The sequence below is a fragment of the Gracilinanus agilis genome, chromosome 1, assembly GCF_016433145.1.
Source record: "Gracilinanus agilis isolate LMUSP501 chromosome 1, AgileGrace, whole genome shotgun sequence".
Lineage (NCBI taxonomy): Eukaryota > Metazoa > Chordata > Mammalia > Didelphimorphia > Didelphidae > Gracilinanus > Gracilinanus agilis.
Window position 1 is genome coordinate 90153536 of NC_058130.1, and position 27361 is coordinate 90180896.

Sequence of the window (27361 nt, forward strand, 5' to 3'; positions counted from 1 at the left end):
GCACCCTTTTTGGCCGTGAGAGCCACAAACGCCACATTTTTTAAAATGTAATTTCATGAGAGCCGCACAGTGCTCATAGTGCGGCTTCTGTAACAGCGCCTGAAAAAAAATTGACTTTATGGCTCCTGCAGAAAGAGCCATACGTTGCTGACCCCTGACCTAGACCTAACTCATACTAGACTGAGCCCTGGCCATGGCCTCAAGCTAAGTTCTAATCCCCCAGTTGGTCACACACCCATTTAACCAATCATCAGAGGAATGGAATGAGTGTGATGATGGCCCAGTGCAACCCATCTCCACCATTTTAACAATTCCACCAATTTTTTTTTGGGGGGGGGGGGGTGGAATAGAGGTAGTGGGATAATCAAGGACATTGATTCCATAGGCAGGGAAGAGTTCATAGATGATGAGGGCAGGTTAGTAGTGGAAGAAGGCCCTGTTGGTGGAAGCCAGAGATCCGAAAGCCATTAGGATGATCCAGTTCCATGCCCTGGCAGGGGTTGGCTATAGCTGAAGGTGACTGAAAGGCCAACGAGAGGGAAGGAGGAGAGGGGGATGCAGGAAGGGACTAGACTGAGCTAGACAGATGGGGGAAATTGGCTATGGAGAATCATCTCTTGGCAAGGGGGATGTGACTGCCCCAGCCCCCTCGGCCCCTGTAAACATCCAGGATGTTCCATAAACACTCTGCAGGAACACAGCTGGAGAGGATAAACCTACCACCCAGGAGATGCTGCCTGCCTCCTGGAGGAGGGGGCACAGGTGATGAGGGGTGCAGCCAAGGCAGCCCCACTGGGCCCCAATGCCCAACCCCAACGGGGTGAAACAGACCTTTCTAAACATTGCTCAGCACTGCCGCCTCCCCTTTCCTGGATACGGCTACCAGCTTCGCTTCCAGTCGAATGAAGTTTTGACCCTAATGGGGCTGGGACTCCTCCCTATACCCTAAACGCTCAGATAGCGGCTGAAGTGCCTCAGAGAGGCCCCAACTTTAGCCAAAACTCTTTCCTTCTTGAGGCCTCAGTTTTCCCAGCTGTAAAAACGAGGAGATTAAACTAAATCAAAGTTTTTTCTAACTCTGACAATCTGTGATCCTCTGAAATGCTGGCCTGGAACAGCTTGTCTAAAAGATGCTCCTGGGGGCCCCCTACCCTGTGGTTCTTTCCCTGAGGGAAGGGGAAGGAGCAGGACAGCATCAAGGCCCACCATCACTAGATGCAGGAGGACCTGGGTTCAAATCTGATCTTAGATACTTCCTAGCTACATGAACCTGGGCAAGTCACTTAGCCTCACTGCCTAGCCCTTCCCCACTCTTTCTGCTTTGGAACTGACACTTAATATCGATTCCAAGACAGAAAGAAAGGGTTAAAAAAATACTTAATTTTGTGAAGACAGAAAAGATCTCCATGCCTACTACAGAGGGTATGACAGATACCAAAATAATTCTCAGCCAAGTTCCCGGGGGATGGGCAGGGGTAAAGGAGAAACCTAAATGAAGTCGCCTAGAAACATTGGAGGAGAGAGATCATTTGCAAGCTAGTGGGGTCGAAAGAGCTTATGAGAGCAGGCTTCCTGGGAGAGGTGGCCCAGACTGGGCCCTGAAGGCAAAAATTTGAGGGAGAAAGGCAAGGAAGAGGGGAGTCCATTCTAAATGAGGGAGAAAGGACAGAGCAACATGAGACCAGCGGTCAGGAGTTCAGCTTGGGCAAAACACAGTGTTGGGAGATAAGGCTAGACAGGAGCCAGATTCTACAGGGCCACAAATGCTAAGATCAGAAGTTGAGATTTGATTCTGTTGACAATGGGAGCCATTGAGAGCTTCTGAATAGATGAATAACACAGTATAATAACACCTGACAGGGCCATGGAGTCTGAGGTCCGGTAAAGTGCTCTCCACTCTATATCTAAAAGCCTTTACCTATCTTATCCAATAATCCTGGGAGATAAATGCTATTATCACCTCTGGTTTACAGATGGGGAAACAGGTTCAGAGATGTTAAATGATTTGTTTTGAGTCACACAGCTTTGAACCGGGAGAGCTGTGGTTAGACCACAGGTCTTTCGGACTCCAAACCTAGCCCCAGCCCCCCTAAAACACAATGCCTGGGGGAGTCGATGTGGATTAGGGAGCTGACCAGGGCCCGTGTGTGTGTTTGGGGGGTGGGAGGGGCACCTTTTGGGGTAATCTCCCACCTGCCCCTGCCAAAAGCTGTCCAGAGCCTACACTGCCCCGAGCCTTGCTGTTCATCCCATCCCAAAAGAGACAACATCTTCCTGGGCAGGGTTGAGCCCTCCCACTGCTCCCTGTAACCCAGGACAACAGGCCTGGGCTGGGCCACAGGCCACCTTTGGCCTTTCCAGGAGAGCAGGTGAGGGGGAGGGAAAAGGACCCCCTTCCGGCCTCCTTGCTGACCCATTGCCTTTGCCTCCCACAGTCTCCCCTGACCTTTCCAGATCACTGATGATGGCATCAAACCTGTCGCCACCAGCCTGGACCAGTTCAGACAGGACTCGATGGCCAAAGGCTTAAGCGCAGCACATGGATGGGTATGTGTGTATGTGGGATCATTTTTTAAAAAACGTCTCTGTTTAACGTCCTCGAGGTTGCATGTATGCCCGTGCTGCCCGGAAAGGATTAGAAGTGTGCACGGGGGAATCAGGATGAGTGGAGGGACAAGTTTGGGGATCAGGAGCCCTATGTTCCAGACCCAGTTGTGATTCACTATTTGGGCAAGTTTCTATACCATTGAGTGCCTCAGTTTATCTACCCACAAGATGAACCACAGAGGTTTCCACCTTTTACAAACCCCCAAAATGCTGGGGAGGAATGGAGAGAGGGAAAGATGTCACTGAAACAGAGAATAACAAAATGAGAAAAATGAGGATGGAAAGAGAGGCAAGGAGGTGGAGAAGGAAAGCAGGGGTGGGGGTGGGGGTGGCAGGGGAAGCCACTTATAGGGGAGTCAGAGCCCAAAAGTCCCTTCAAGGGGAAAGCAGCGGACTGGAGAAATGACCCTTTGAGGGCCAGAAGCTCGGACGGGGAGTTATCCAGGCCAGCTGGGGTGCCAGAGGGGAGGGTACCCTTTGGGTTTGTCTGTGTTCATTTGCTTTCATCACCACTGAGCCTTTAACGGACCCTAACAGGGAGAAACCGTTTCTACCTGTGCTGCTGGGACCAGTTATGGCTACAGAGGCAGATGGGTGAAGGTCCAGTGTTTGAAGGGGCTGGGCAGGGCCTCTGCCTCATTAGGAGGTCACCCATGGCCCTGTGGGCATGAGTGTCTATGAGCTGGTACAGTTCCCACCCCTATGGAGATGGGTGTATATGCGTGTGTGCTTGTGTGTATGTGTGGAAGCAGATATTGTGTGTGGTGTCACACACGCACTCACACACGCACGCGCATGCCTGGATTCCCTGTTGTGAATTTTGTGTGTTTCTGCACCCCTGAATGTATAAAGGGCAGCAGGTGGGTTTTCCCTGCTGTATAGGATGGAGCATGGAGGATGGGGCCTCCCAGCTCCCCTAAGGGCCCATCTGTCCCCTTCACCCCCAAATCCTCTCCATTCCATTTCCCCCAGCTCTAAGCATACACACCCTGCATCCAAAGTCTTTATCAAAGGATTTGGAGGGATTATTAAAAGGGAAGAATTCCTGAGCTGTTTCTGAGGCTGAATTTAGAGAATTTTTTTTTCTCCACCCCCTGCCTGTCCCTAGGGAAGGGAGAGGGGAAAAAAATCACTGCCTGGAACTTGGCAGGCTGGAGGGGGAAGAGCCCTGGCCTGGAGTCAGGAGACCTGAGACTGGATCTGGGCTCTGCAGGCTCCACCACCAAGTGTGTGGCCTTGGACAAGTCTCTTCTCTTCTGGCCTCAGTTTCCACCTCCACAAACTGGGGCTAATAGCCCCCACTTTTCCCAAGTTATGGGACGACTTTGAGGCTCCAGAAGGACAACAGGTAGCATCTCTGAATAGAGGTGGAGTAGTTGGCTATTAAAGAGGACTCCACAGGTAGGAAAAACTGAGGAAGGGCCAGGCAGGAGGTCCAAGGCATCTGGGACCTGTCGAGAGGCAGGCTAGAGCTTGCCTCCCAGGGGAAATAGGGACCCCTCCCCGGGTCCCCTTCCTAACATGGATTTTTCCCCCATGTCCCCTCCCTGCAAACAAACATTCCAGGTCTGGCCCGGAAACCCCTTGGCCCTTCCTCCCTGACTCCTGGTGGGTCCCTGCACAAACCACAACAAACTTTCTATGGCTCATTTACACCCATAAATCACCCTCACTCATCAGAGGGGAGGTGGGGGGGGGTGGCAGAGGCAGATAGACTCTGAGGAATCTCTTCTCCTTCCCCAACTCCCATCTCCAAATCTGGTCAGCATTTCCTTCTCTCTGAGTGGGAAGGTGGCTTGTGGCTGGGCTGGGAGCCTTGTGGTCATTCATTAACCCCTTCTTGGGGATCATTTCCAGAAAGCCTGGTAGGACCCAGAGGGGCCCTGTTCTAAAGTTGGCTCCTTCTAGGACGAAGAAAACTGCCAGGACCTAAGCCTTTGGCCAGTCCTTTCGGACACTGGCCTGCCAGGTATTCCACTTGGGGCACCTCCCAGAACAGGGCCCTCCGAACCCTGGCTCGATTCAATTCAAACACTGATTGCAAGGCCTCAGAGATCACCTCTCACAACTCCCTGAGATTACAGATGAAGAAAGTTAGCAGGGCCTGAGAAGCGACAACGAGGAAGGCCACGTGGGGGAGTGGGTGGTGGGAAGGAGGGAATCAACCCTAGATGAAGAGTCAAGAACTGGGAGTTCTAATCCTGGCTCTGTCCCTCAGTGGGTGACTGGACAAGTCCACAATCCGCTTCTCCCTCAGATTCATCTTCTACAAAATGGAGGAGGAGGAGTTGGACTTCATCGGCAGGGTCCCTTCCGAGCTCTGACACGGCCAAGACTAGGACCAAAAAAACTTGGGCCATGGCTCCTGCGTAGGGCAAGCTCCTGGTCAAGCCAGGCCTAGCATGATGGGGTGCCGGCTCCTGGGCTTGGGCCCAGCGACCCACGCTGCCTTCCCGGTGATGGGAGTAGCAGGAACAGGAAGCAGAGGCTGGGGAGGGAAGAAGGGGGAAGGAAGAGGTCTAGGCAGGGGGTCTGAAGAGGAAAAACACTGATCCCAGACCGACAGGACTGTTGACTCCACCTTGGAAACTGTCTCAGGAACTGCCAGTTCAGAGCTCACTCGGCCACTGGCTGGAGAAGGGGACATACATGATGCTCACGGACAGGCGTCCTGCATCACTACTCTGGTCCCAGGCCGGGATGCAGCCAGCTTGTGGCAGCTTGCTACTCAGGGCATATTTCCCCACTGCGCCACTGGGAGATGATGGGAATGTGCTAGATGATCTCTCAGGGCCAGCTCTAAATCGATGAGCCTCTACCACTGACTCACCCACTCTGGGAGAGTGGGAGGCTCAGTTCCTTTATCTAGGCCTCAGCTTCCTCCTCTGTAAAATGGGGTCATAATAACCTCTCCGCTTTTATTTACTTCCCAGGGGCTCTGTGAGGGATGAAATGAGATCTAGGATTGGAAAAACATTTGGGGAAGAAGAAAGGACCGGATGAGTGTGAGAAATGGTTATAAGCTCTCTGGCCCTCCTGGGATGGGGACCCAGGCTTCCTGCCTTCCAGTCTGCCTGGGGCATGCAGACTTTTCCTCCAGCCTCAGAGGGTGGTGTGGTCCATCTGCTATTCTGCTTTGGGGGACAGCAGGCCATAAATAATTCTGGAAAAAGATTCAAATACCAGGCATACGATCCCCTGGCTCCCAATGCTGCCAGCACTTTCCTGCCAAAGGGTTTGAATTTTCTCCCCTGCTGCCTCTCCACTCCCTGACTGCTCTGAGCTCAGCCTAATTTTGATCTGGAGCCCAGAGAGGGGCAGCGACCTTTCCTAGGTCACACAGCAATCAAGAACTGGGAATCTGCTTGAGGAGCCCCAGCCTAACTCCTCCCTTCAAGTCAGGCTTCTGCCCACTCTTGCTAGACCTGCCTCCTATATGGACAGGGCAGCATTCTCCACTCTGTCTCTTAATGTTGTTTCCTTAACCTGGAAGTGCCCCCAGTTTCCCTTTTTGGGCCAAAGGAGAAATGTTGAATAGGAGGGAAATACAGTCCGTTTGGAGTTTGAAGAACTGAATTCAAATCGTAGCTCTGTCCCTTCCCAGCTGGGTGCTCATAGGTAAGTGCCTTCCGGTTTTTTCAGCTATAAAAGGAGGGGACCCTCCTAGAAAAGGTTCTTTAAGAGTCCTGATCATATGAACTTAAGTGTCGACTTCCTCCAGAAGCCCTCCCTAATTACATGGCCTGAAGAAGCCCTCTGGCACTAGGAAGCCAAAACACTCATCACCTACCTCTTAGTCCAGACCGATCTCCTGGGATTCCAGCCAGTGAGCTCCCCAGCACCCCCTCACTGGCGAGCACCTCCCCCACCCCAAGGACAGGGTCTCTTCCCACTCTGCTTCCTCTCATCCATTTCCCCCAGTGCCTAGCCACAGGGCTGGGTCTCAAGAATCCCCTTCTCCCACTCCGTGATCTCCCCCAGCTTTGGGTTCTCTGTTCTAGCTTCCTTTCTCCCCAGTGCTGCTAACCTCTAGTGTTCAGCTTCTCAAGGAGAACCAGAGGAAAATGAAACCCCTTCCCACAAGGGAAACTCCCCACCTGTCAGAATGCTAGTCCTCAGGCCAACCCGTGTCCATCAGGTCTGACTCTTTGTGGCCCCATTTGGGGTTTTCTTGGCAAAGATACTGGAGTAGTTTGCCATTTCCTTTTCCAGCTCATTTTACAGATGAGGAAACTGAGACAAACAGGGTTAAGTGATTTGCCACAGCTGGATTTGAACTCAGGTTTTTCTGACTCCAGGCCTGGCACTCTATCCACGATGCCAACCAGCTATCCAGTCCACAAGGTCAGCAGTTTTATTCAATCTTGCTTCTGGATTTGTCAAGGGCCTCCTAGTCACCCTCAGCCTTGACAGCAACTCCCATTTCTACGTCCATTCCTAGGGTCATTACAAAGCACATGGTAGGTACGGTGCAGGAAGAGTCACAAAGCCAGGAATATTGGGGTTCGAGTCCTGACTTGGCCAAACAGGCTTTGATTTAGCTAATCTCCCAATCACTCCAGGCGATGTGCTGACTTGGGACGGCAGAGGAAGTTTCCTCACATGGGAGTCCCCTAAGTCAGTGAAGTCACAGGCCCAGTCCTCACCCCTTCTGTGAAACAAGTCAGAGGTAAAGAGTGCACCATTATTGTCCTTATTTGATGGAGAAGGAAACAGAATTCTAGGAGAGAAGCAACTGGTCCAAGGTCATACGATCAGCATTTATAAAGCTCCTACTGTGTGCCAGGCCCTGTGCTAGCTGGTGGTATTTCTCTAAGAGAGGAATGAAACAGCCCAGCCTGCCCTTGAGGACCTTATACTCTGCAGAGAAACAACGCACCCATATATAAAGCTACACATCCAAGATCTGGCCTGGGGCTCTCCACCTTCCAGGATCACACAGCTAGGAAGCAGCAGAGCCAGCTCTAGGTAGGATGGGCACAGAGCACACAGGAAAGAGCTCAGAGACTTTAGCTGGACATGCGCCTGCTGGCAATGCCCAACTCCTGGCCGCCATTTTAGCCAGGGAATCTCTGGCCTCCACTTGCCCTGCTGGATAATGGACAGAGCTCACTTTGCTCTGGAAGCCCAGTATTCTCTGATCTGGTCCGGCTAGGCCAGGCCAGTCCCCAAGAGGCCAGACAGAGGCCATAGTCTCCCCCCACCCTGACCGTGGGCTGGAGTCCTGCCCTCTTTCCTCTCTGACCCTGTGGAGAGGGAGGGAGAGAGGGGGCACAAGGCCAGGGAAAGACTCATCGGACCATGTGGGCTGTGCCGCTGGGCCTAAATTGGAGCTTTCTGGCATCAGAGTTCAGAGTCTCCTGGAAAAGGTTTCTTCCTATTTCTAAGAAATATGTAGCAAGGATCTCTCATCTTCTCAGAGGCTCTGGGCCAAGGGGCTAGGATGCCCCCCCCCCCACTCCTGAAGGCTTTGTAGGCAGGAACAAAGCGGGGGGGAAGGGGGAGAGGGAAAAGAGATTGAATTCCATTCTCTCTCCAGGGCTTGGGGTGGGGAGCCTTGGATTTCCAAGCACACACCTCCTAAAGCCTCAGAAGAAGGGGACAAAACAAAAACTTTATCCCATCCTGGAACCAGCATTTCAGGGAGGAGGAAGACGAGAGAAACTCTGGTTTTCACTGCCCTGATGGCTCCAGATCTGAGGCAAGGGAAGCCAGGTTTATCCCTGGCTCTTGTAGGAAGGGCAAGACTTATGACAGTGGGTGACCTTCCTCTAGTTAAGGGGGTAGCCCAGACCAGGGAAAGAAGCCCAGGTCCGACATTTAGCCCCAGCCGAAGGGTGGGGTGCCAGGATGCTCTCAGAAGCAGGTTATTGGGAAAATGTAAGGAAATTACAGGACAGTATCAGGAAGAGCTGGGTCTTGGTGGGGATTGCTCTGAGGAGAGACTCAGGTGAGCCCAGTCCACTTCTAAAAGGATACTATAGGGTAAAACTAGTCCAAAGCTGGGTGGAAAGGAGACACTCTCCCTTTCCTCAGAAGCCAGAATCACACAAACACAGGTTTCAGGCTAGAAGGGACTTTAGAGATCACATAGCCCAACCTCCTCCTCCTTTTACAGGGGAAGAAACTAAGGCCCTAGACAAAACTAGTGACTTGTCCAAGGTCATCTAGGTGGTATGAAACAGTTTAAATTTGAACTCAGACTGTGACTCCAAATCCAACACTAAAGGATGCTGGGACTTGAGTTCAGGTCTTCTGACTGGCCTGTCTTGGGATGAGATGGTAAGCCCTAGGCTGGTAACCCTGAGTGAGCTTCAGTTTCATCCCTTCTTCCCCCCCCCCCACACAGAGATCAGGGTCCCTTAGGCTCCCAGGGATCCATATTCTGAGAGGAGAGGCAGAGGTGGCCCCGCCACTATCCCCTCTTTTTCCAGGAAGGTGGCCCTGCTGGTAGAAAGGCACAGGTGGAGGCTTTTGGTGCCCTCTAAGCATCCAAGACTTGATGAAAGAAGTCTTTATGAGCCAAGATAAAAATCTCATCTCAGCGGTTTTCCTTTAAATTCTTTATGATTACTAAGAGGTTGGGAGGGCCAAGTAACATGATTTACTTACTGAGTATGCACTAGTGGCTTTCGATGCCAATGAAAACCCAAGGAGGCTGGGGAGGGGGGAGAAGGGGGAGAAGCTACACTGTTCCCCTACAAAGCCAAATCTGACTGTGTAGTCTGAAGGTTACTCCTAACCGCCCCATCCCCCAGAATCTCGGAACCCCAGTGGCTTCTGCCTCCAAAGAGCTATCTTCCTAATTAGCTTTGCTCAGTCAGGGAACCTAGAACTCCTCAGTCCTTCCCTTGGCTCTGCCTCTGACTCTGGGAGACCCACATGATCTGCTCTGGGCTGAGGGAGGAGTCCCAGTTCCCCTCCTAGGAGAGAAAAAGGACTTCCCCATACTTCTCATTATAACCTACTTTTCATACTCCCAGACCATGGGAGGGTAGGGCAAGCTTTTGATCCGATAAGGAAATTAATCTACATTTCTACAGAACCCCTGGGAGGGGGGCAGTACACTGGCCCTGGGATTGGTGGTCCTGGGTTCAGATCCCATCTCTGTCATCTACTACCTATGTGACTGTGGGCAAATCCCTTAACCTCAGTTTCCTCCATCTGTGAAATAAAGGAAGAAGGGCAAAAAAGAAGACCTCTAAGGTCCCTCCTTGGGCAGCTGGAGGGAAGGAGGCAGTGGAGAGAGTACCAGGGCTGGAATTTGAAGACCTGAGTTCAAATCTGGCTGCAGGCAATAACTAGCTATATGACCTTGGGCAAGTCACTTAACCTTGTTTGCCTCAGTTTCCTCATCTGTAAAATGAGCTGGAGGAGGAAATGGCAAACCACTCAAATATCTTTGCCAGGAAAACCCCAAATGGGGTCACAAAAAGACAGACACAACAACAAAAGTCCCTTCTAGCTCTAAATCTGAGAATCTGTGGTTACTATTTCCCATATTCCTTGGTTTCATGCCACAGAGGGTGTTGGAAACCACTCTGAGAAATAAGGTCTCTTAGTATAATCTATGGACCCCATCAGGACCAACGTAGTTTGCTGCATCAGAACTACGCTGCAGCATAGAGACCCTGCAAACTACGTTGGTCCTGATGGGGACTAACAGACCTTATTTCTCTGAGTGGCTTCCCACAAGAAGGCTTCTTATCTAAGAAGGCAAAGGAGGTCAGTTCTAATCCTATCTCCTATGGGAAGGAATAAGACTTATGAGTCCAGAGGCTGGTCAATATATCCAATAATCCTTCTCCAGCCAATGGGGATGCCCAAGTGAGGAAAACAGGACCAGCAAAGGAAGCCTGGATTACTCTGGCCTGTAGTGCCAGCATCTGAATCCAGCTCTCTTAGGTCCAAGCACTCCAGTACTTTCTGCTCCATCCCACTGCCAGTCCCCTCAATAAAGTTTTTTGGGTTTGCAAAGGGCTGCCCTCAAGATAGCCCTGGGAGGAGGGAGGGAATGAATGAGCTAAAGGAGAACTATCTCCATCCCCTGGGCCTTTTCTTTGAACACCCCTGAGTCATGATCTGAGGCTCCTGAGGGGGCGAGCCTGCTCTGCTCCCCTAGCCCTGAGGCAAAGGTTGCCAGCCTAATGCCACTGGCCTTATCCACTCATTTGAGGAGGGACTCCGGAGGAGACAGGGATGGCCAAACTCCCTGCTTACTCATTTCTAAACCATTAGCCTAATGGCAGCGAAGGGCCATTAACTCAATCCTTAACATAAAACACTTATACAGACAACCCCTCTTCCCCCACTAGAGCTAGCAAGGCTAGGGCCCAGGGCCCAGAGGCCTTGGCCATTCCCTTTCCTCCAGGGAGCTTCTCCCTGTCACCTCCCACCAGGCCTTGGAGCCGAGAGACATCTTAACTTTCAGCTCTTCTACTTCCTCCCGATTCTTTCCAGCTTTGATCCTGGCTCTGCTACTAATTGTTGTATGTGCCTGGGCAAGTCACTTAAACTCTTTGGGCCTCTGTTATAATCACCTGTAAAATGGGGAGAAGAATTCTTTCACTAACTTTTAGCAGGATGGAAGAAATGCTCTATGTAAGTGGCTTTGCCCACTAAGCTTTGTAAATGTCAGCTATTGGATGGGAGGTAGAGAGAAGACTGTCCCTAAATCCAGTGGGAGCAGGGGCTGAAAGAATGAGGTATTTTTATCTTGGAATCAAATAAAAATAGTTGCCTGCTTGTTTAGGGTTGGAGAGGAGGCTGGGCCTGGTAGAGGCTCGGGCTCAGCCTAATAGTCCCACCCCCTGCCCTTTCCTTGGGAAATGGGATGGGAAGGAAGGCAGCATTGCCAGGAATTAACTCTCGGAAACAACTCTCAGCTCATCCCTTCCCCTCCAGCCTGAGAGCCAGCTCACACGGGCAGCCAACACTTCTCAACTCTGCCCGGGAACCACCCAGCCTCAGGGCCCAACACTAGAGACTCAGTCACTGGCTCCCAGGAGGACGAGGGCACTGACGCACCCTCCTGCACCCACCCAGAGGAGGAGGCGCCTAGGCACTCCAGGGACCACTGGATGGAGGCGGCTCTTCTCCTCTGACTGGGCTCTAGAGTTTCTCTTTTAAATCCCACTTTGTTCTACCCAGATGGAAGTCCCGGACCGTGAGCCCCTGGGACAGTCAGCAGAAGCACAGGGTATCCCTTATTAATCATACCCTTCTGTGCCCTTTTCTCTGTGTCAGGGTGGGCATTCTCTCCACTAATGAAAGTCACTGTCCCTCAGGAGGGGGGTACATGTGGGGGATGAGAGCTTTCAGAGTTGTGGTGGCTGAAAAATTCATCCTCCAAGTACTAATCAGAGAGTAAGCAGCTCCAAACTGAAAATGATCATCACTTCTGTCTTCTTTTAACAAGAGCGTGAGCAAAACACTTTCATCGATACCGCCTGGGAAGGAGGTGGTGACCAGGAGTATGATACCCATTTTACAGATGAAGAAACTGAGGCTCAGGGAGGCAAATGGATTTCCCAAAGCCAGGATTTGAACCTAGTCCAAATCCAGGGCTCTTTCTGGCTAGGTATGGGCCTGTTTTTTTCTGCCTAGCAGTTGCCTGGCTGGGAATCTGGCCTTCTATACAGATCTGTTTGCTAGTTGTCCCAGGGACTATCTTTGGTCTCTTTTTGTATCCTCAACCCTTAGTAGAGCCCCTGGCAGGAGTAAACATGGTATAAATGTTTACTGACTGACTCGTGGGTTCACTTGAATTCAATAATTACATATTAAATCGCTTTTGTCTGAAAATACCCAGTACAAGGGTAGAATTCATTCCCAGCCCTGCGATGAGGGCAGGAAGGTCTAGAACCTACCCTGTCTCGTGCCTCAGTTTCCCCAGTTGAAAAGCAGCCCCCTCAATTCCTCCCTAACCCCACTGCCAAACCTCAGGAGACCTGGTTTTAGAGGGCACCTCCTCCCTGCCACAAAACGATTCTGAGTTCACAGCAGGGACAAGGGGTGTGTGGGGGGTTACCTTCCTGGAGGAGGGTAAACATTTACAAGGAGAGAACAATGGAGATGTGGGGCCTTCACACCTCCCCTGCTGCTTAATGGGCAGGTCCCCTAGACTAAGGCTAAGGCTGGGATGGCTCCCAGCTAAGTTAAGTGCAGGGGTGGTGGCAGCTTTTAAAAACCCCATTTAGAGTCTCAACCACAAGGAATTTCAAATGCTCCAATCCCTCTGTTATCTGAGCAAGGAGGGGGAGGGAGGGAAGGAAGGACAAGGGCTCCTGGGGCAGCAAGATCCATTAAGAGAGCTGGACATGTTGTCCTGGACTTCCCAATTGGCCTAGACACTCACTAGCTGTGTGAGACCATCCGAAAGCATTTAACCCTTTGAAAGCTCACCAAAACTTCCTAGATCAGTGACTCTGGACAGACCAGTTAATCTCTCTGAGCCCTACCATCCTTGTCTGCAAAATGGGTATAATACATTCAGTGAAGTGAGAGTCAAGACAGAGAAACTATATAAAACTTTGTGGTAGGGAGCAAAAACTGGAAACAAAGTAGATGAAATTTGATGGGGAATGGCTACTCAAACTGTGGTACCCCTATGAAAAATGATAAATACAAAGAATCCATAGAAGCATAAGAAGATTTATATGAATTGATACAAAGTGATAAAAGCAGAACCAGGAAAGCAAGCAACATATACAATGAGGGCAACAATGCAAGAGAAAGAATAACAAAATTGAAACTGAATGTTTGGTCCCCAAAAGAGATGTAGGCATTCACAGCCCTCCCATTTTTGAGATGAGGGGCTATGGAGATAGTAAATAGCATACAGGCTGTCCCAAAAGCCTTAATACAATTTTAAGCTTCAAGGGCTTAACTATCCCATTAATTCACACACTCCCAAATTTTTATAGCTTAAAACTGTAATGGGACATTGAGGTGGCTCAGGGGATAGAGAGCCAGGCCTGGAAATGGGAGATCCTGGGTTCAAATCTGACCTCAGATACTTCTTGGCTATGTAACCCTGGGAAAGTCACTTAAACCCCAATTGCCTAGCCCTTACTGCTCTTCTGCCTTGGAACTGATGGATTCTAAACAGAAGGTAAAGATCATTAAAAACAAACAAAAAAAAAACACCTGCATTAAGACTTTGAGGATGCCCTGTATATTCTGTAACTTGAATAATGTGGTGGTTAGCTTTGTCAACTCTCTTTCATTCACTGGGAGGTGAGAAAGGTTATTTAGGAAATGAAGATGATGGGAAAACAAAAGATAAGAACCCTAACATGTCTTCAAATGCTATTTCAACCAGCTATAATTGACATTGTTATTCTAATTCATCTGTCCTCTCTTCTCTAATCTAATGGTTATCATCCTAGTTCAGGCTCTCATTTCTTCTTATCTCTCATCTATGAGAGGTTGCTACCTGGTCCACCTGCCTGGTCTCTCTTTCCTCCAATCCATTCTCCAAATCACTGCTGGAGCAATCATCTAATCACCAGATTATAATCAGAGGACTAGAAGTTGGAAGAGACCTTGGGAGATCATCTACATTTACCTCATAGTGAATATTCTCCCAAACCATTTTTTTTTTAAACCCTTAACTTCGGTGCATTGTCTCATAGGTGGAAGAGTGGTAAGGGTGGGCAATGGGGGTCAAGTGACTTGCCCAGGGTCACACAGCTGGGAAGTGGCTGAGGCCGGATTTGTCCCAAACCATTTTTAATTGCAGAAATCCACCCTTCAAGGTTCAGCTTGGCTCAGGGGCCATCTCCTACATGAAGCCCTGATATATTCATTCTCTCTCTCTCTCTCTCTCTCTCTCTCTCTCTCTCTCTCTCTCTCTCTCTCTCTCTCTCTCTCNGCCAGCCGTTGAGACCCTGACCAGGGGCCTCTGTTTCTGTGTCCTCGAAGCACCGCCGAGGCCGTTCTGCAGGAAATGGACAACATCAACATCCGGCGGAATAGGCGATCGGGTGAAGTGGAGAGGCTGCGCATGTGGACCGACACGGAGTTTGTACGTTTCCAGCAGGGCCCCCTGGCTTCTGGCTTCCTCCCTCCCTCCCTCCCTCCCTCCCTCCCCCTCCCCCTCTCCCTCTCCCTCTCCCTCTCTCTCTTTCCCTTCTTTCCTTCCCCCTATCACACACATACACTCATTCTCTCTCTCTGGATCTCTCCTCCCCTTGGCATTCATCTCAGTCTCAGAGAGGGAATCTAAGTGCTTACTGTATACCAAAACAAAACCATCCTAAACTTTCAGAAGCTGCAATTTTATGGGAGGAAAACAAGTACACAGCTAATGTAAATACAAACTATCTACAAAATAAACACAAATTACTTTCTCTTTTCCCTTCCATCCTAGTAATAACTCTAAAACAGAAGGTCAAGGGCTAGGCAAATGGGGTTAAATGATTTGCCCAAGGCCCACACAGTTAGGAAGTGTCTGAGGCCAGATTGGTACCAGGTCCTCCCTACTCCAAACCTGTTGCTCTATCCACTGTACCACCTTGCAGCCCCACAAGTTCCTTTCAGGACTGGAGGCACAAGCTGTTTTAAGAGAGCAGGATCAGGAAAGGGCACAGGTCAAAAGTATGGCTGGAGCTGAGGTTTGAAGAAAACTAGGGATTATTTAGAAGAGGTGAAGGTGAGGAGAGAGTGCATTCCAGACCTGAGGCACTGCCAGTACAAAAGCTCTCACCCAGGAGATGGAATGTCTTGAATGAGGAACAGGGAGGAGCTGGTCAGGGAGGTGGGGGAAATGGGTCATGAGGCTGGAAGTGTTAGCTATACTGTGAAGGCCTTTTTTTAAAACCCTTACTTTCAGCCTTAGAATGAATCAGTTCAGTGTATTGATTCCAAGGCAAAAGAGCCATAAGGGCTAGGCAATGGGGGTTAAGTGACTTGGCCAGAGTCACTGAGAGGGGGGGGGGAGAGGGAAATGGGGAGGGGGAAAGGGAAGAGACAGACAGACAGACAGAGACAGAGAGAGAAACAGGGAGACAGAGAGACAGAGACATGTCAGAGGCCAAATTTGAACCCAGGACCTCTCAATCCACTGAGGCACCTAGTAGCCCTCTGTGAAGGGTTTTAAATGACAGAGAAGTTTTCATTCAATCCTAGAGGCATCGGAGTGCCACAGTGGCAGGGAAGTGACATGGTCATCGCTCTATCAGAATATTCTTCCAAATGTTCCCCATAATGAGGAAGAAGCTTCTTGGGAGCTGGGCTCTGGTGAATCTACCTTTATGTCCCCAATACTGAGTTTGGGGTCTTCTTCATTAAGTTTTTGGGGAAAAATATTTAATGAATGTTCTTTTACTTATAATTGGAAAATATTTTACAAAACAAATAAAAATAGATTAAAAGAAAACAATAAATTAAATTGGGAGAGGAGGTACATCAAAGAAACCGAGATTTGGGAAGATTCTTAAAGCTCAAGGATTCTTTCAGGAAGCCCTCTCAGCTTGTCTCATTACTGTACTGCCCCCCTCTCCAATTCTGCCCAGGCAGTACTTAACTCTTTGCTTGTCTACATCTATGGAATTTTTACATTTCAAAGTTAGAAAGTATGGGAGGGATGGGGCTGGGCTGCTAGGTGATTCAGTAGATAGAGAGCCAAGCCTGGAGTTGGGACGGTGGGTTCAAATTTGGCCTCAGACACTTTGTAGCTATGTGACCCTGGGCAAGTCATTTGCCTAGTCCTTGCCCTACTGCCCTAAGTGTTAGTTAATAGGACTGAAAGGAAGGGTTATTTTTCAAAAGGTTAGAAACCATGTCAGAGGTCATGCAGTAAGATGTCAGAGATTATCTTCTATTTTACAGATTCTTTTCTTTTCTCCACTGAGCTGCCTTTGCCCTCAGACCATTGGCCCTTTTGGCTCACTGAGGACAGGGTCCTTTATAGTCTACCCTCCCCCCACAAATCGAGAGCTCCATTGGGGGGAGGAGGAGGTTCCATTCCTTTCCCCTGGTTTTTCCCTGGCACAGGAGCACCTAGCCAGCTCCCCCTACAATGGGGAGGAAGAGTTGCCTCTGTTCAGTCTCAGACCAGGTTCCTGCCTTTGTTTTTTAATCTACCCTTAGACACTGATCTGCTCTCTCCTTATCAGGGCCAGACTGAGCTGGCCCCTTACTCCATCATCTCCTGCCATGGAGTGTCCGGCCAGAGATGGAAACTTGGCCTCAGAGTTCAGGCAGATCCCTGTCCTCTCTATCTGGGCTCCCCAGTTTCCACCCTGACCCAACTCTCCAGCTTTCCCCTGCCACAGAATGATGCCACCCCTGTGTGTGCCTGGCAATGCCCATTCCTGTGAGGGAACAGCCAATTTCTGAGCAATCCAAACAGAAGCAGAAGAGCTCTTCAGGATGATCTAGCCCAAAGCTCTCATTTTCCTTCAACTCAGAGACGTGACTGGCCTATCAAAAGATCAAGGCCGAACTGGGGAGCTGGACTGATGTCCCCTGATCCCAAGTCCTGTCCTTTTCCTTCTTAACAGTCTGGCCACTTGAACAATCTCATCCTACCAGCTTGGGAGAGAGGTTCTGTTGGATCATTATCTTTTTGGCATAGGTAGGAAAACTGAAGGCACCTAGGGGGCCAACGACCTCCGGGAGGCCCTCATAGACTGTCATTAGATCAACACTTAAATGAATTATCATTCTGTCACTTATTTGCATGACCTTGAAGTCATTTTCCTTCTCTAAGACTCAGTTTCCCCACCTATAAAATGAGATTGTTTGGCTAAATCATGTCTAAGATCCCTTCTACCTCTAAAGCCTTAATGTTACTCTCCTTTGCAGGGAAAGTAGGAGATGTAGCCCTTTGCAAGTCACCTTAAGACTAAGGACCTCAGATCTGATTTCCTGGGCATGGGGGCATCACAGTTCTAGGTACCTATCAACAAACTAGCCTGAGGCCAAACAGAATCCTCTCCTCTGAGGTACTGGCTTGGTTAGAAGGGGGCAGACTGGGCAAATCACTAAACCTCCAGCTGCCTCAGTTTCCTCATCGGTAATAGGGGATAATAATAGTACCTACCTTACCAGGTTGTTGTGAGGACAGAATGAGATCATACTTGGGAAACACTCAGTATAATGACTGGCACATAGTAGGTGCTTAATAAATGCATGGCCCCTTGCCCTTCTCTATCTCAACAAAGCCATACATTTTAGCCTTCCCCTTTAGGGTCACCCTGCCCGGTGACCCAGATGGAGGCAAAAATTCCCATTTTGATAGGATTCTGGAGTGAATTTCCAACAGCCAACTCAAAAAGCCAGTAGTGTAAATATGATCACCTTCTTCTCCCTCCATTTTACAGATGAGGAAACTGAGGCCCAGAGATGAAGGTATTTGCTTCTAAATTCGTGGCTAGTCAAGGTTTCTTCTAAATCCAGGGTTCTTTCCACCATGCCTTCCAAAAAACTTTCCCAAATGGAACAGGCCATTCTCTGATCCACCACCACACACTGGCTAGGAATATTTCAGTGTTCAAGCGCTAGCCCAGGGCACTTCACACTATGCTAAACATAGCTGTGAAGGGGCAGAGTAAAGGAGAAGAATGAGGGGTCTTCCTAGCTGTGGACTGGAAGGAAGGGGGGGGGGTAGCCGGCAACTCTTCGATTTATTAATCAGCTGCTGTATAAAAGTGGGGCCAAGGGGGCTGGGCGGAGGTGTCAGCAGAATAAATCTCTCACCTTTTGGAGCCTGGGCTGGCCATTGAGGAGGTGGGGGAGTAGAGGGGATTTCACAGTCCAAAGCGATTAACTCTTCCTCCTCCCATTTCTCAAACCCACAGCTCAGCAGTTTCCCTGGCTCCTGGCCCCTGCCCCCTACCCACCCCTGCTGAGCCTCACCAGAGGGAAAGAGACTCGCACACAAAAGTTATCGAGGCATAAAAGCTGATTAAAGACAGCTCACTTCCCTGATCTGTTGGCAATACCAGCTCAAGGGGAGCCTGGAAATGGTCCTGTCCATAGAGGACTGAGCTGGAGCCCTCCAGGAATCTCAGTCCTTAGGCAGCTTTGGGAAGGTAAGCAAATAAAGGTCTAGTCCTGGGGCCCGCTGCTCTCTGGGCCCAGCTATGTGAGTTGAGGCACAAGGCCCCTCTGTCTGAGCCCCTCCACTAGGGTGACCCTATCCGTCCCAGCCCTGGAAGTTTCAGGTCCATAGATACCAAGTGCATCCAAGTGTCCCTGGTAAGGGGAAAAAATGTCCTGACATCTGGCTCTCCAGGGAAGCGGAGAAAGTCTCTAACAAAGCAGCCTGTGTGAGCACACACTCACCCCAGTGGTTTTCATGGGCTACAATTTCCACCAGGTCCCAGTGGGTGGCAATCAAATCAAATCCCATCTCCTCTGGGAAGGTTTCCCCGATCAGTCCAGCTCACCTTTGACCTCTCTGCCCTCCCTCCCTTTAAATCTTAATCACACACCTCGCCATTAGCACAACCACAGAATGGCAGAAAATCAAGGAATCCCTTCGAAAGGATCGTCTAGTCCCACCCCATCATTTTTCAGAGAGGAAAACTGAGAGGGACCACCCAGAGGAGGAAGAGTGACTGATCCCAAGTCCTACAGGAAGTCAGTGGTAGAGTAAGGACTGGAACTTGTCCCCTCACTTTTGGGCCAATTCCTTCTACTGCACCAGCTGCCGGATGTAACTGGTTCCCTGTGCCCTCTATTTAGATTCTGTCTCCCCATCCCAGACTGTGAGCTCTCTGATGGCAGAGCCTGCCTCTGCCCCTTCTCTGCCTCCTCCAGTCCCATCCCTTTGCAATGGATTGGAGAAGAGGGCTGAGCAATCAGGGGGATCCTATTCATGAGTGGCTGATGGGCTCATTGACCAATATCCAATACTATCCTCCATGAAGGACACACAGAGAAGCCCTAGAACCACGGGGAGGAGAGAACAAGGCTTCCATAATCCTGACACCCCTCCCCAAACCATTAGCCCATTGTGTCCACAGAGCCAGGAGGGACATTCTTCCTCACCTAGCTCTGCAGAGGCTGAGAGTGACCCCTGTTACCTCTTAATCCTTCATGTCCACAGAGCAGGGACAGTGCCATGGAAAATCCCAAACCTCTACACCATTGGCAGAGGGCCCAAAAGTCATTGTGCTTTGGTTCGATTGCATGATATCCTTCCTGCCTCCCTTGCCTGGCTCAGGCAAAGATGAGGATGAGGTTGGGTCTGCCTTTGCCAAAGCCTGAACAGATGAAAGGACCCCGGAGCCTTTTGCTGGGAAGCCTGGGATTTGATTCTGATGATGGGGAATTCCTAAAATGGATAACTGAGGACTATCTCTTACCTTTGAAGGAGAGCTGGACCCTGGGTGTGGCAAGGAGGTAGTCCTTGGAGAGGGCAGTAGGCCAGGCCCCGGTCAGCAGGGAGGCCCAGAAGAGGAGGACAATGGCGGGCATGATGGGGCGCATCCACAGGTGAGGGAGGCAAATGTGGCCCTCAGGATACCTAGAAACAGAACCTGGGTCAGGCTGGACAGACACCTTCCACACAAGAGACCGTATACGGTTTGCCTACCATCAGGACCAAAAGAACAATTTCACCAGTGTTTTAACTACGGAGAGCCCTGACCAGTGCGGCTGCCTTGGTCCATCCCCTCTGGACAAAGAGGCCTTGTTGGCAATGTCTCCAAAACACCACTGCCACCCCCCCCCCACCTGTTTACCTATCCTAGCCCCAGCAAGCCCAGGCCGGGGCTGAAGCTCTCCAGAAAAACCCCAATTCTCCCAGTCTCCCCACCTCCAAACAAGAGGAGGGACTGGCCCTTTGTCAAGAAAGCCCAAACTATTCTTATCAGACCAAAGGACTCCAGAGGGTCCCCCTCCCCCACCCCTGACAAAAGGGGCTGCTCCCCTTCGAGCCAGAAAAGGAAAGGAAGAGAGATGGGGCCATTCTCTAAGCATCTCCTCCCAACTCAAAAAACCTGGATTTGATTATTGAAGGGAATGGGGGGGGGGGATGGAGAGGAGGGAAAGGGAAGGAGGGGGGGGGAGACGGGGGGGGGGGTGGAGAGAAGACAGAGAGACAGACTCACAAAGATACCAAGTGAAATAGAATAAGGGTTAGAAGCCTCAGACGTAGGAAGGATTCTGAGCCTGGGTATGGGGAATCCACTGCGACTTACAGCAAGAGAAATGCAGATTAGAGGCAAAGGAGGACTTCCTGGCTGGGGGGATGAGAAGGAAGACAGGCTCAAGGAGTAGGGGCCATGGGCCAGGCTCCCACATCCCATCCAGCACCCCCTCTTTCCCCAGAGCCATAGCAGTGAGCGGCCCAGCACGGCTTTCATCCCCCTGACTCATCCCCCCCACTCCCCAAACCAGCTCCACTTCAAATCTGTGTTTTTCAAATATTGTCTCCCCAGCAGGCTGGCTGTTTGGGGAACGCCGCCCACACCAGGTGTCCAAGCAGACTGCTTCCTAACCAGACTGTGCCGATTGGCAGAGGCAGTGGTGCCAGCTCCCTCCCCCTGTGGGGAGGGGTACTTGGCATGGAAATCCAGAAGCCTGGCCTCCCCCTACCCCCAGGACTGGAGCCTGCTCAGCCCTCCATTCTCCTGGCAGGACTCCAGGGAATTAGACCCTGACCCTTCGGGTGACTGATGGGAAATACATCAGAGAATTCAGAGCTGGGAGGGCTCTTTCAGACCAGTTTGGCCAAGCCCCTTGTTTTACAGATGAGGAAATGGGCCCAGAAACAGGAAGGGACCTGCTTGGGGTCAAATAGGTAAGAAACAGCAGAGATGGAGCAGTGGAACCTATATTTTGTGATTCTACAAACAGTGTGCTCTCTCCACTCCCCGAGGCCAAGCCTCTGCCCAGCTGTGGAATGAAGGAGGCATCAGGAAGGCAGGCCACTGTCTCCTGATCTCGGTCTCTCCCTACCTTTGCTCAGACATATGAACCATCTGCTACTGAAGAGGGGAGTGAAGGGCTTGGAAGGAGGGTTGGAGGTGGGGTTTGGGGCTGAGTGAATAGTGGGTGGCCATAATCAATGTTGGTACAGCCTCCAATATCCCAGGTCATTTGTGTGCACCCACCTTCCCATCTGAGCACTTAGTATGGAGTTTCAGCTTTCCCCTTGCCAGGGAATTAAGATCAGGCTGCCAAAGCACTTTGCTTGAGACTGTGTGACCTCGAGTGAGTCCTTTCCCCCTCTTTGGGCCTTAATTACCTTGTCTGGTAGAACAAGGGGGTTAATAATCTGGCTTCCACTCCTCCCCTTAGTCAAGCTTGGGTAATGAAGTTTCTGACAAAGCGTGTCATTGAAACGCCGCCTTTTAATTAATTAAATTAATGAGATGTGAGGCATTCTACAAATGCCTCAACTCTGGCTAAGAAACCAAACAAGGGGGTTAGCCTAAATGATCTCTGAAGGTTCTTTATTCAGTTTTAAGGGCACTGACATTGGGGTTTAGAGGCCTGGGTATCTGCCACTCACCAGCTCCAGGTGATCCTGGGCAAATCCCTCCTCTCTCAGCCTCTGTGGAAAGAGAGGCTAGAGAAATTGAACTCTAAAGGATCGGCTATCTCAAGCTAGAAGGGGCCAACTTCCACGGGCCCTCCAGGCCAAAGCTCTCATTTTACAGATGAAGAAACCCAAAGCCCAGAAAGGGAGTGATTTGACTGTAGTCACAAAGGCAATGAGCAGCCTCGCTTAGATTCATAAGCAAGTTTTTCAGATTCCAAATCCAGTCCTATGCTTTAGGCCCTGAACTGTCAGTGCACGTGATGCTGCCCTGGGTTAGGGCTGGTCCAGGGAATGCTTCCTAGTGGCAGAGGGGAAGAAAGAAGGAACAATAGGAACCCTGGACCCAGGACTCCTGCCTCTTAGACACGGAAGACTCAGAACACTATAGCTGGAAGGAGACTTAGCCCTTGGTTTTACAGGTAGAGAAACCAAAGCCCAGAGACTGGAAAGGATGTTCTTAAATTCAGGCATCGTTAGTGGCAGAGGTAGGAATCCTTATGCTCCCTTAAAAATGTTCCAAGGCCCCTGGCTTATCATTGGATTCCCTCTCTGCCAGCCTTGCCCCCAAGGATTTTTGCAGAGAAGCAAGATGTGGGGTCAACACAGGTCTGTTGGCTGAAGCAGGTACCTCAAGCCCTTTCCAGAGTTGGGCAGAAGAAAGGGAAACATAGTCCTCCAGGGATTAAGCAGCTAAATACTAGATTGGAGCAAGGTGAGTCACTGGTTCCCTAACTGGCCACACAGCCATCTTATGCCTCAGTTTCCAGGACTGGAAGCTACCTCTACATAGGGGAGGGAAAGGGTTAAAGTATCTGGATTCTTGGGTAGATCAAGGCAGAAGAGGTGAAGATCTAGGAAGGAAGCAGAGGGTACTACCAACCTCCTGCCCTACCCTCACCCTATCCCCCAATTCAAAGCTCTGTCCCTTTAAGCAGGGTGGAGGGAGGTGGGAAGGGGCCACCCGTTACAGAGCAGGGATTCTGTGTGTTTCTTTAACCTGTCAAATTGAGACAAGTTGATGAAGCTGCATTTTATCCTGGGGCTGAAGCCAGGGGCCCTCAGCAATCCTGACAGGGACACCCCTACTCCCCCACCCACTCTACTGAGCAGCCTGCCTGCCCAGCCCCCATCAGCCTGGGTGGAGGTAGGAGAGAGAGGAAGAAGAAGGAAAAGAGGAAGAAGAAGGAGGCATTGTCTGTTGTCCCGACCTTCCTCGATTGCTGCTTCTCTCCTACCTCCATCTCCACCCCCTTGGTCCAGACTAGGCCCAGACCCACGCCTACTCCTGCTCCCTCTGGGCCTGTCAGGTTTCCCCCAAACCAATCCAGGCGGGTGGGCTGGAGCCAAGGATGCTCCCTCTGCTCCTGCCGCCACCGCCTGGGAGCCCGCCTGAGCCCGCTAGCTAGCGAGTGAGCGAGCGGGTGAAAGGAGGAGGCAGCAAACAAAGAAAAAGAGAGCTGAAGAGCTGGGGGAGAGGGGGGCAGAGGGGAGAGGGGGGCTAAGCCCAGGAGGAAGAGGCGGAATCTAGCCAGGCACACACAGAGGCCAAGGACGGGACTCAACAGGATGGGCTGGCCCAGCCGGTTCTTGCAGCAGTATGCCCCCCCTTCTCAGGTGTGTGTTGTGGGGGGGCACAAGGTTAATGGAAGGAAAGGCCCAGTTTTGCCAGGGTACTACTGACCCAAGAAATGTCCTGTCCGGCTTCAGAAGGTTCTTTGAGCAGACAGACCAGCATAAACTCAAAAAGCCATGACCCACCCCTGGGTGCTGGTCTGTCCCTCCACCCTACCCCACATGCCTCATGCACATAAAGTAGCATCAGGGATGACAACCCAGTGTGGTGAAACTGGAAGCCTGAGAATAAACCCCTAGTGAAGTCCCTCGACTGAGACAGGGGATGGGAGAAAAAGACAGAATCCAAGCATTCCTAACCCCAAGCTGAGGCTGCCCCCCAACCCCAGGAATCAAGGATGTTAATAGGGACCCAGGCATCTGGATGCCTCTAGGCTCCAAAGAGGTACTACCTGGCTATCCCAGGGAACTTCCTCCCCTTTCTCATTCCCCATCTCCCATTCGGATCCCAACTGCTCCAGTGCCCCCTTCCTACCCCTGCCTACTCCTTCCTGCTATAGAATCTGCAGAGCCTGGCCTTCATCCCTGAAATCTCAACTCCCTCTAGCTACCCACCCCATACAGGGCAGGGTCTCCTAAGCCTGGGCAGGCCCCCTCCTGCAGCTCCATCTCAGTCTGACAGAAGCCAAGCCCTGCCCTGCCTCCCCCAGCCCTAGGGACACATTCCTACATCTGCAAAGGAACTGGAGTCTCTGAAGTACAGGGGAAGAGACAATCTCATGTGTCTTCCTTGGTCTCCATCCCTCCACAGAACATTCCTTCCCAGCAATGGGAATGGAACCTTAGACTTCTCTTCCACCTCCCTCAACTGATGGTGATGTTCCCAGGTTAAATGGCTAGACACTAGGAACCCTACTGCCTCTCCCCATTTCTGGCACAGCAGCATCTCCCACTAACCCAGGGTCTTCCTCATTAACCCCCTACCTCCTCAAACCCTGCAAACTGACGAAGAAAGCTGGGCCTCTCTGCCTACTCAGCAAGCCACTCCCACCTTTAAGCCTCAGTTTTCCCATCTGTAACATGGGAAGAAAAAGCCACCATTTCTTCTGGCTAGCTTTTCCCCTTAGATATGCCAGAGGATAATTTCTATGCTTAAAGTTAACTGCCATTCTTGAAGGCTTAGCATCTTACCTAAGCAACCCGCCCCCCCCCCCAAGAAAACCCCAACTCCAAACTCTCCAGTCTTCTCTGCCCTGGCCCCTCCCAGAAAAGAGATCATCATGGTACAGCAGAAAGAAGTTGGATTTAGAATCAGAAGCCATATGCCTGCTCAATCACTACCTACGCATCTAAGGCAAGTCAATTCATCTTTTTTTGACCCTAGCTTCCTAAATCTATAAAATGGGGCCTTGAGATTGGATAACTTCAGGGTCCTTCTCAGCTCTCAGTTCTAGGAGAGAGAGGCTGCTCAAACAACCCTCACATTTCAGAGTTGCAAAGGACCTCAGAGATCTGCTAGTCCCACCCACTTCCAGCTCCTGCCTCCTCTACCAGGCCTGAGGACATCGCCAGCCCTTCCAAGTTTCTGGGGGCTTCCTGAGATAGGTCTGGAGTTCCAGCATGTCTGAGTTCCTTCAGTTTTAGCCACCCTCCCTCTAGCAACCATTTCTCCCTCTCTGCATGTGGGCATAGTGTAGGAAGGCTGGATGGAGATGGAGTTATGAAGGAGTTAATTGGCCAGCAGTGCAGCTATTTGAAGAATTAAGTGTTATTTACCCAGCCGGCCTGCTCCTTTCTCTAGCCCTCCCCCATTCTTCCCTCTCTCTGACTGATAGTCCCAGAGTCTCTTGCACGGTCTGTCTGTCTGTCTCCCTTTGCTCCTTCACTCCATCTTCCCATCTGCCATAATCAGACCCTGGACCCTGACTCTCTCCAGAGTGCTAGCCAGAATATTTTCCTCTTCCCATTTCACAGACTGGGCCTTGAGCTGCTATGTGGCATGGAAGAGTCCTGGGTCCTCTTCCCAGAGCTGCTCCCACCATTACCAGCAGCCCACTCCTAAATCAGCCTCTTCCTTGAAGGTCTGGATTGGGAGCGCCCCACTCCCTCCAAGTCTGAATTCCTTCCCTACTTAGCACCCCCCTCTCCCATTAATACAATTAGCCTTGGTCTCCCCAGCCCTGGGGTCTCCCACTAATTACACAGTCACAGGAACAACAAACAGGCAGATGTAGGAGCAAAATTGGCAGAGATGTTCAGGAAGCCTGTTGGGGGTAGAGTGAAGAAGGGATTCTCCCATCATTCTCACCTTTCCCCCCCCCCAACATATACACACCATCCCAGTGCCTAGCTCCCTTTTTTCTAAGTTAAATAGGGAGGGGGCGAGAAGAAATGGAAGTGAGCTGTTGAAGAGTTCCCCCCTCCCACTGCCACCGTTTCTTGATGCTCAAACTAGAACCCTTCTCTTTCCCTAGTAGGATGGGAAAAGGAGAAAGGGACAGGAAAGAGAGAATACCAGGGAGGTCCCAAGGAACGCTGGGCCAAAAACCCTGCTAAGTTTCCCCCACGTCTCTCTCCTTCCCCGTTAACAATTTCCCCAACACTTTTTCTGCTTGGATCTCTCCCAATCCCCACTTCCCACCACTCCCACATTCCACAGAAAAGGAAACTGAGGCACAGAAGTTGATAAGCTCCAAAAAGCTACTGAAGGAGAGTAGATTTCAACCGATGGGGAAGTAGGGGTCTGCACGGGGGAAAAAATATTCCCGCCCCTTCAGGACTCCCTTCCCCCGAAGCACAAGGCCAGTTGGGGTGGGGGATGGGCTGTCAGGGCCCACTGCCCCCAAGATCCAGCTTAGAAAAGTTGCTACCTTCGCTCTCAATCACGCAGAGACTGAGATGCTTCTGCATTCTCGCCCCCCACCCCTAAAGCCTATGTTTGAGGCCCTCAAGGAGTTAACGAAGCCTCTCCTCTGGTATAAATGGGGCGGGCGGGGGTGGGGGGTTGGGGGGGAATCTCACGTCCCGCCCCTCTCCAAGGGGCCCACCTGGTCTAGCCCTTCTCAGTTCACCGAGTATGGGGCGCGCGGGTCTGTCCCAGTCTGTTCTTCTGTCTCAGCCCCGTACTCTCCCCTCACTCCTTCCCCCCCACCAAAAAAAGCAGGAGTCCTGGCCCAGTACTTTCCCTGACGAAAGCCCAGTGGGGGATCGGAGAGGGGGCAGACTCCAAGAGACTTCGGCTGAGTTGGAGTGGGGAGGGTGCTAAATTAGCGACCCCCAATCCTGCCCATTCGCGGCGCCTGCAGGAGCCTCCCCCGTTTCTGGCCCCACTCACCTTTCCCGAGGCGCAGGCGGCGGCGGCGGCGGCGACGGCTCCCGGGCTCGGTGTCCGGCCCTCTCAGCCCAGCCAGGGCTCCCACTAGGGCCCCCCAGCCGAGCCCCCCGCCCTCCCCGCCAGAAAGGCCCCGCCCCCGCACCTAGCGGCCCCCCCGGGCCATGCCCGCTCTGTGCCCAAGTGCTCCGGCCCGCTTCGCTCCGGGCTGGCTTCAGTGCCTGCGCCAGGAATCCATGCGGGGCGCGGGGCACGGGGCTAGGGGCGCGGGGCAGAGTCAGGGACAGCGGCACGAGGCGGGCCGGCCTCGGGCGCCGCCTCCCCCGGGACGGGCTGACTGCGCCCCCTGG

The 27361-nt window shown here is 51.3% G+C and overlaps 1 protein-coding gene across 1 annotated transcript in view; it reads right to left on the reverse strand.

Moving 5' to 3' along the window:
• SEMA3F (semaphorin 3F) overlaps positions 1 to 14616 on the reverse strand; it is a 55794-nt gene extending 41178 nt beyond the window's left edge. Inside the window, exons 1-3 of the mRNA XM_044676758.1 lie at positions 14504 to 14616; positions 5228 to 5361; positions 5022 to 5095 (exon numbers count right to left, since the gene is read on the reverse strand). Coding sequence (XP_044532693.1) covers positions 5022 to 5095; positions 5228 to 5361; positions 14504 to 14616 — 321 coding nt within the window. The remainder of the gene's footprint in view (positions 1 to 5021; positions 5096 to 5227; positions 5362 to 14503) is intronic.
• Between the last annotated feature and the right edge of the window lie 12745 nt (positions 14617 to 27361).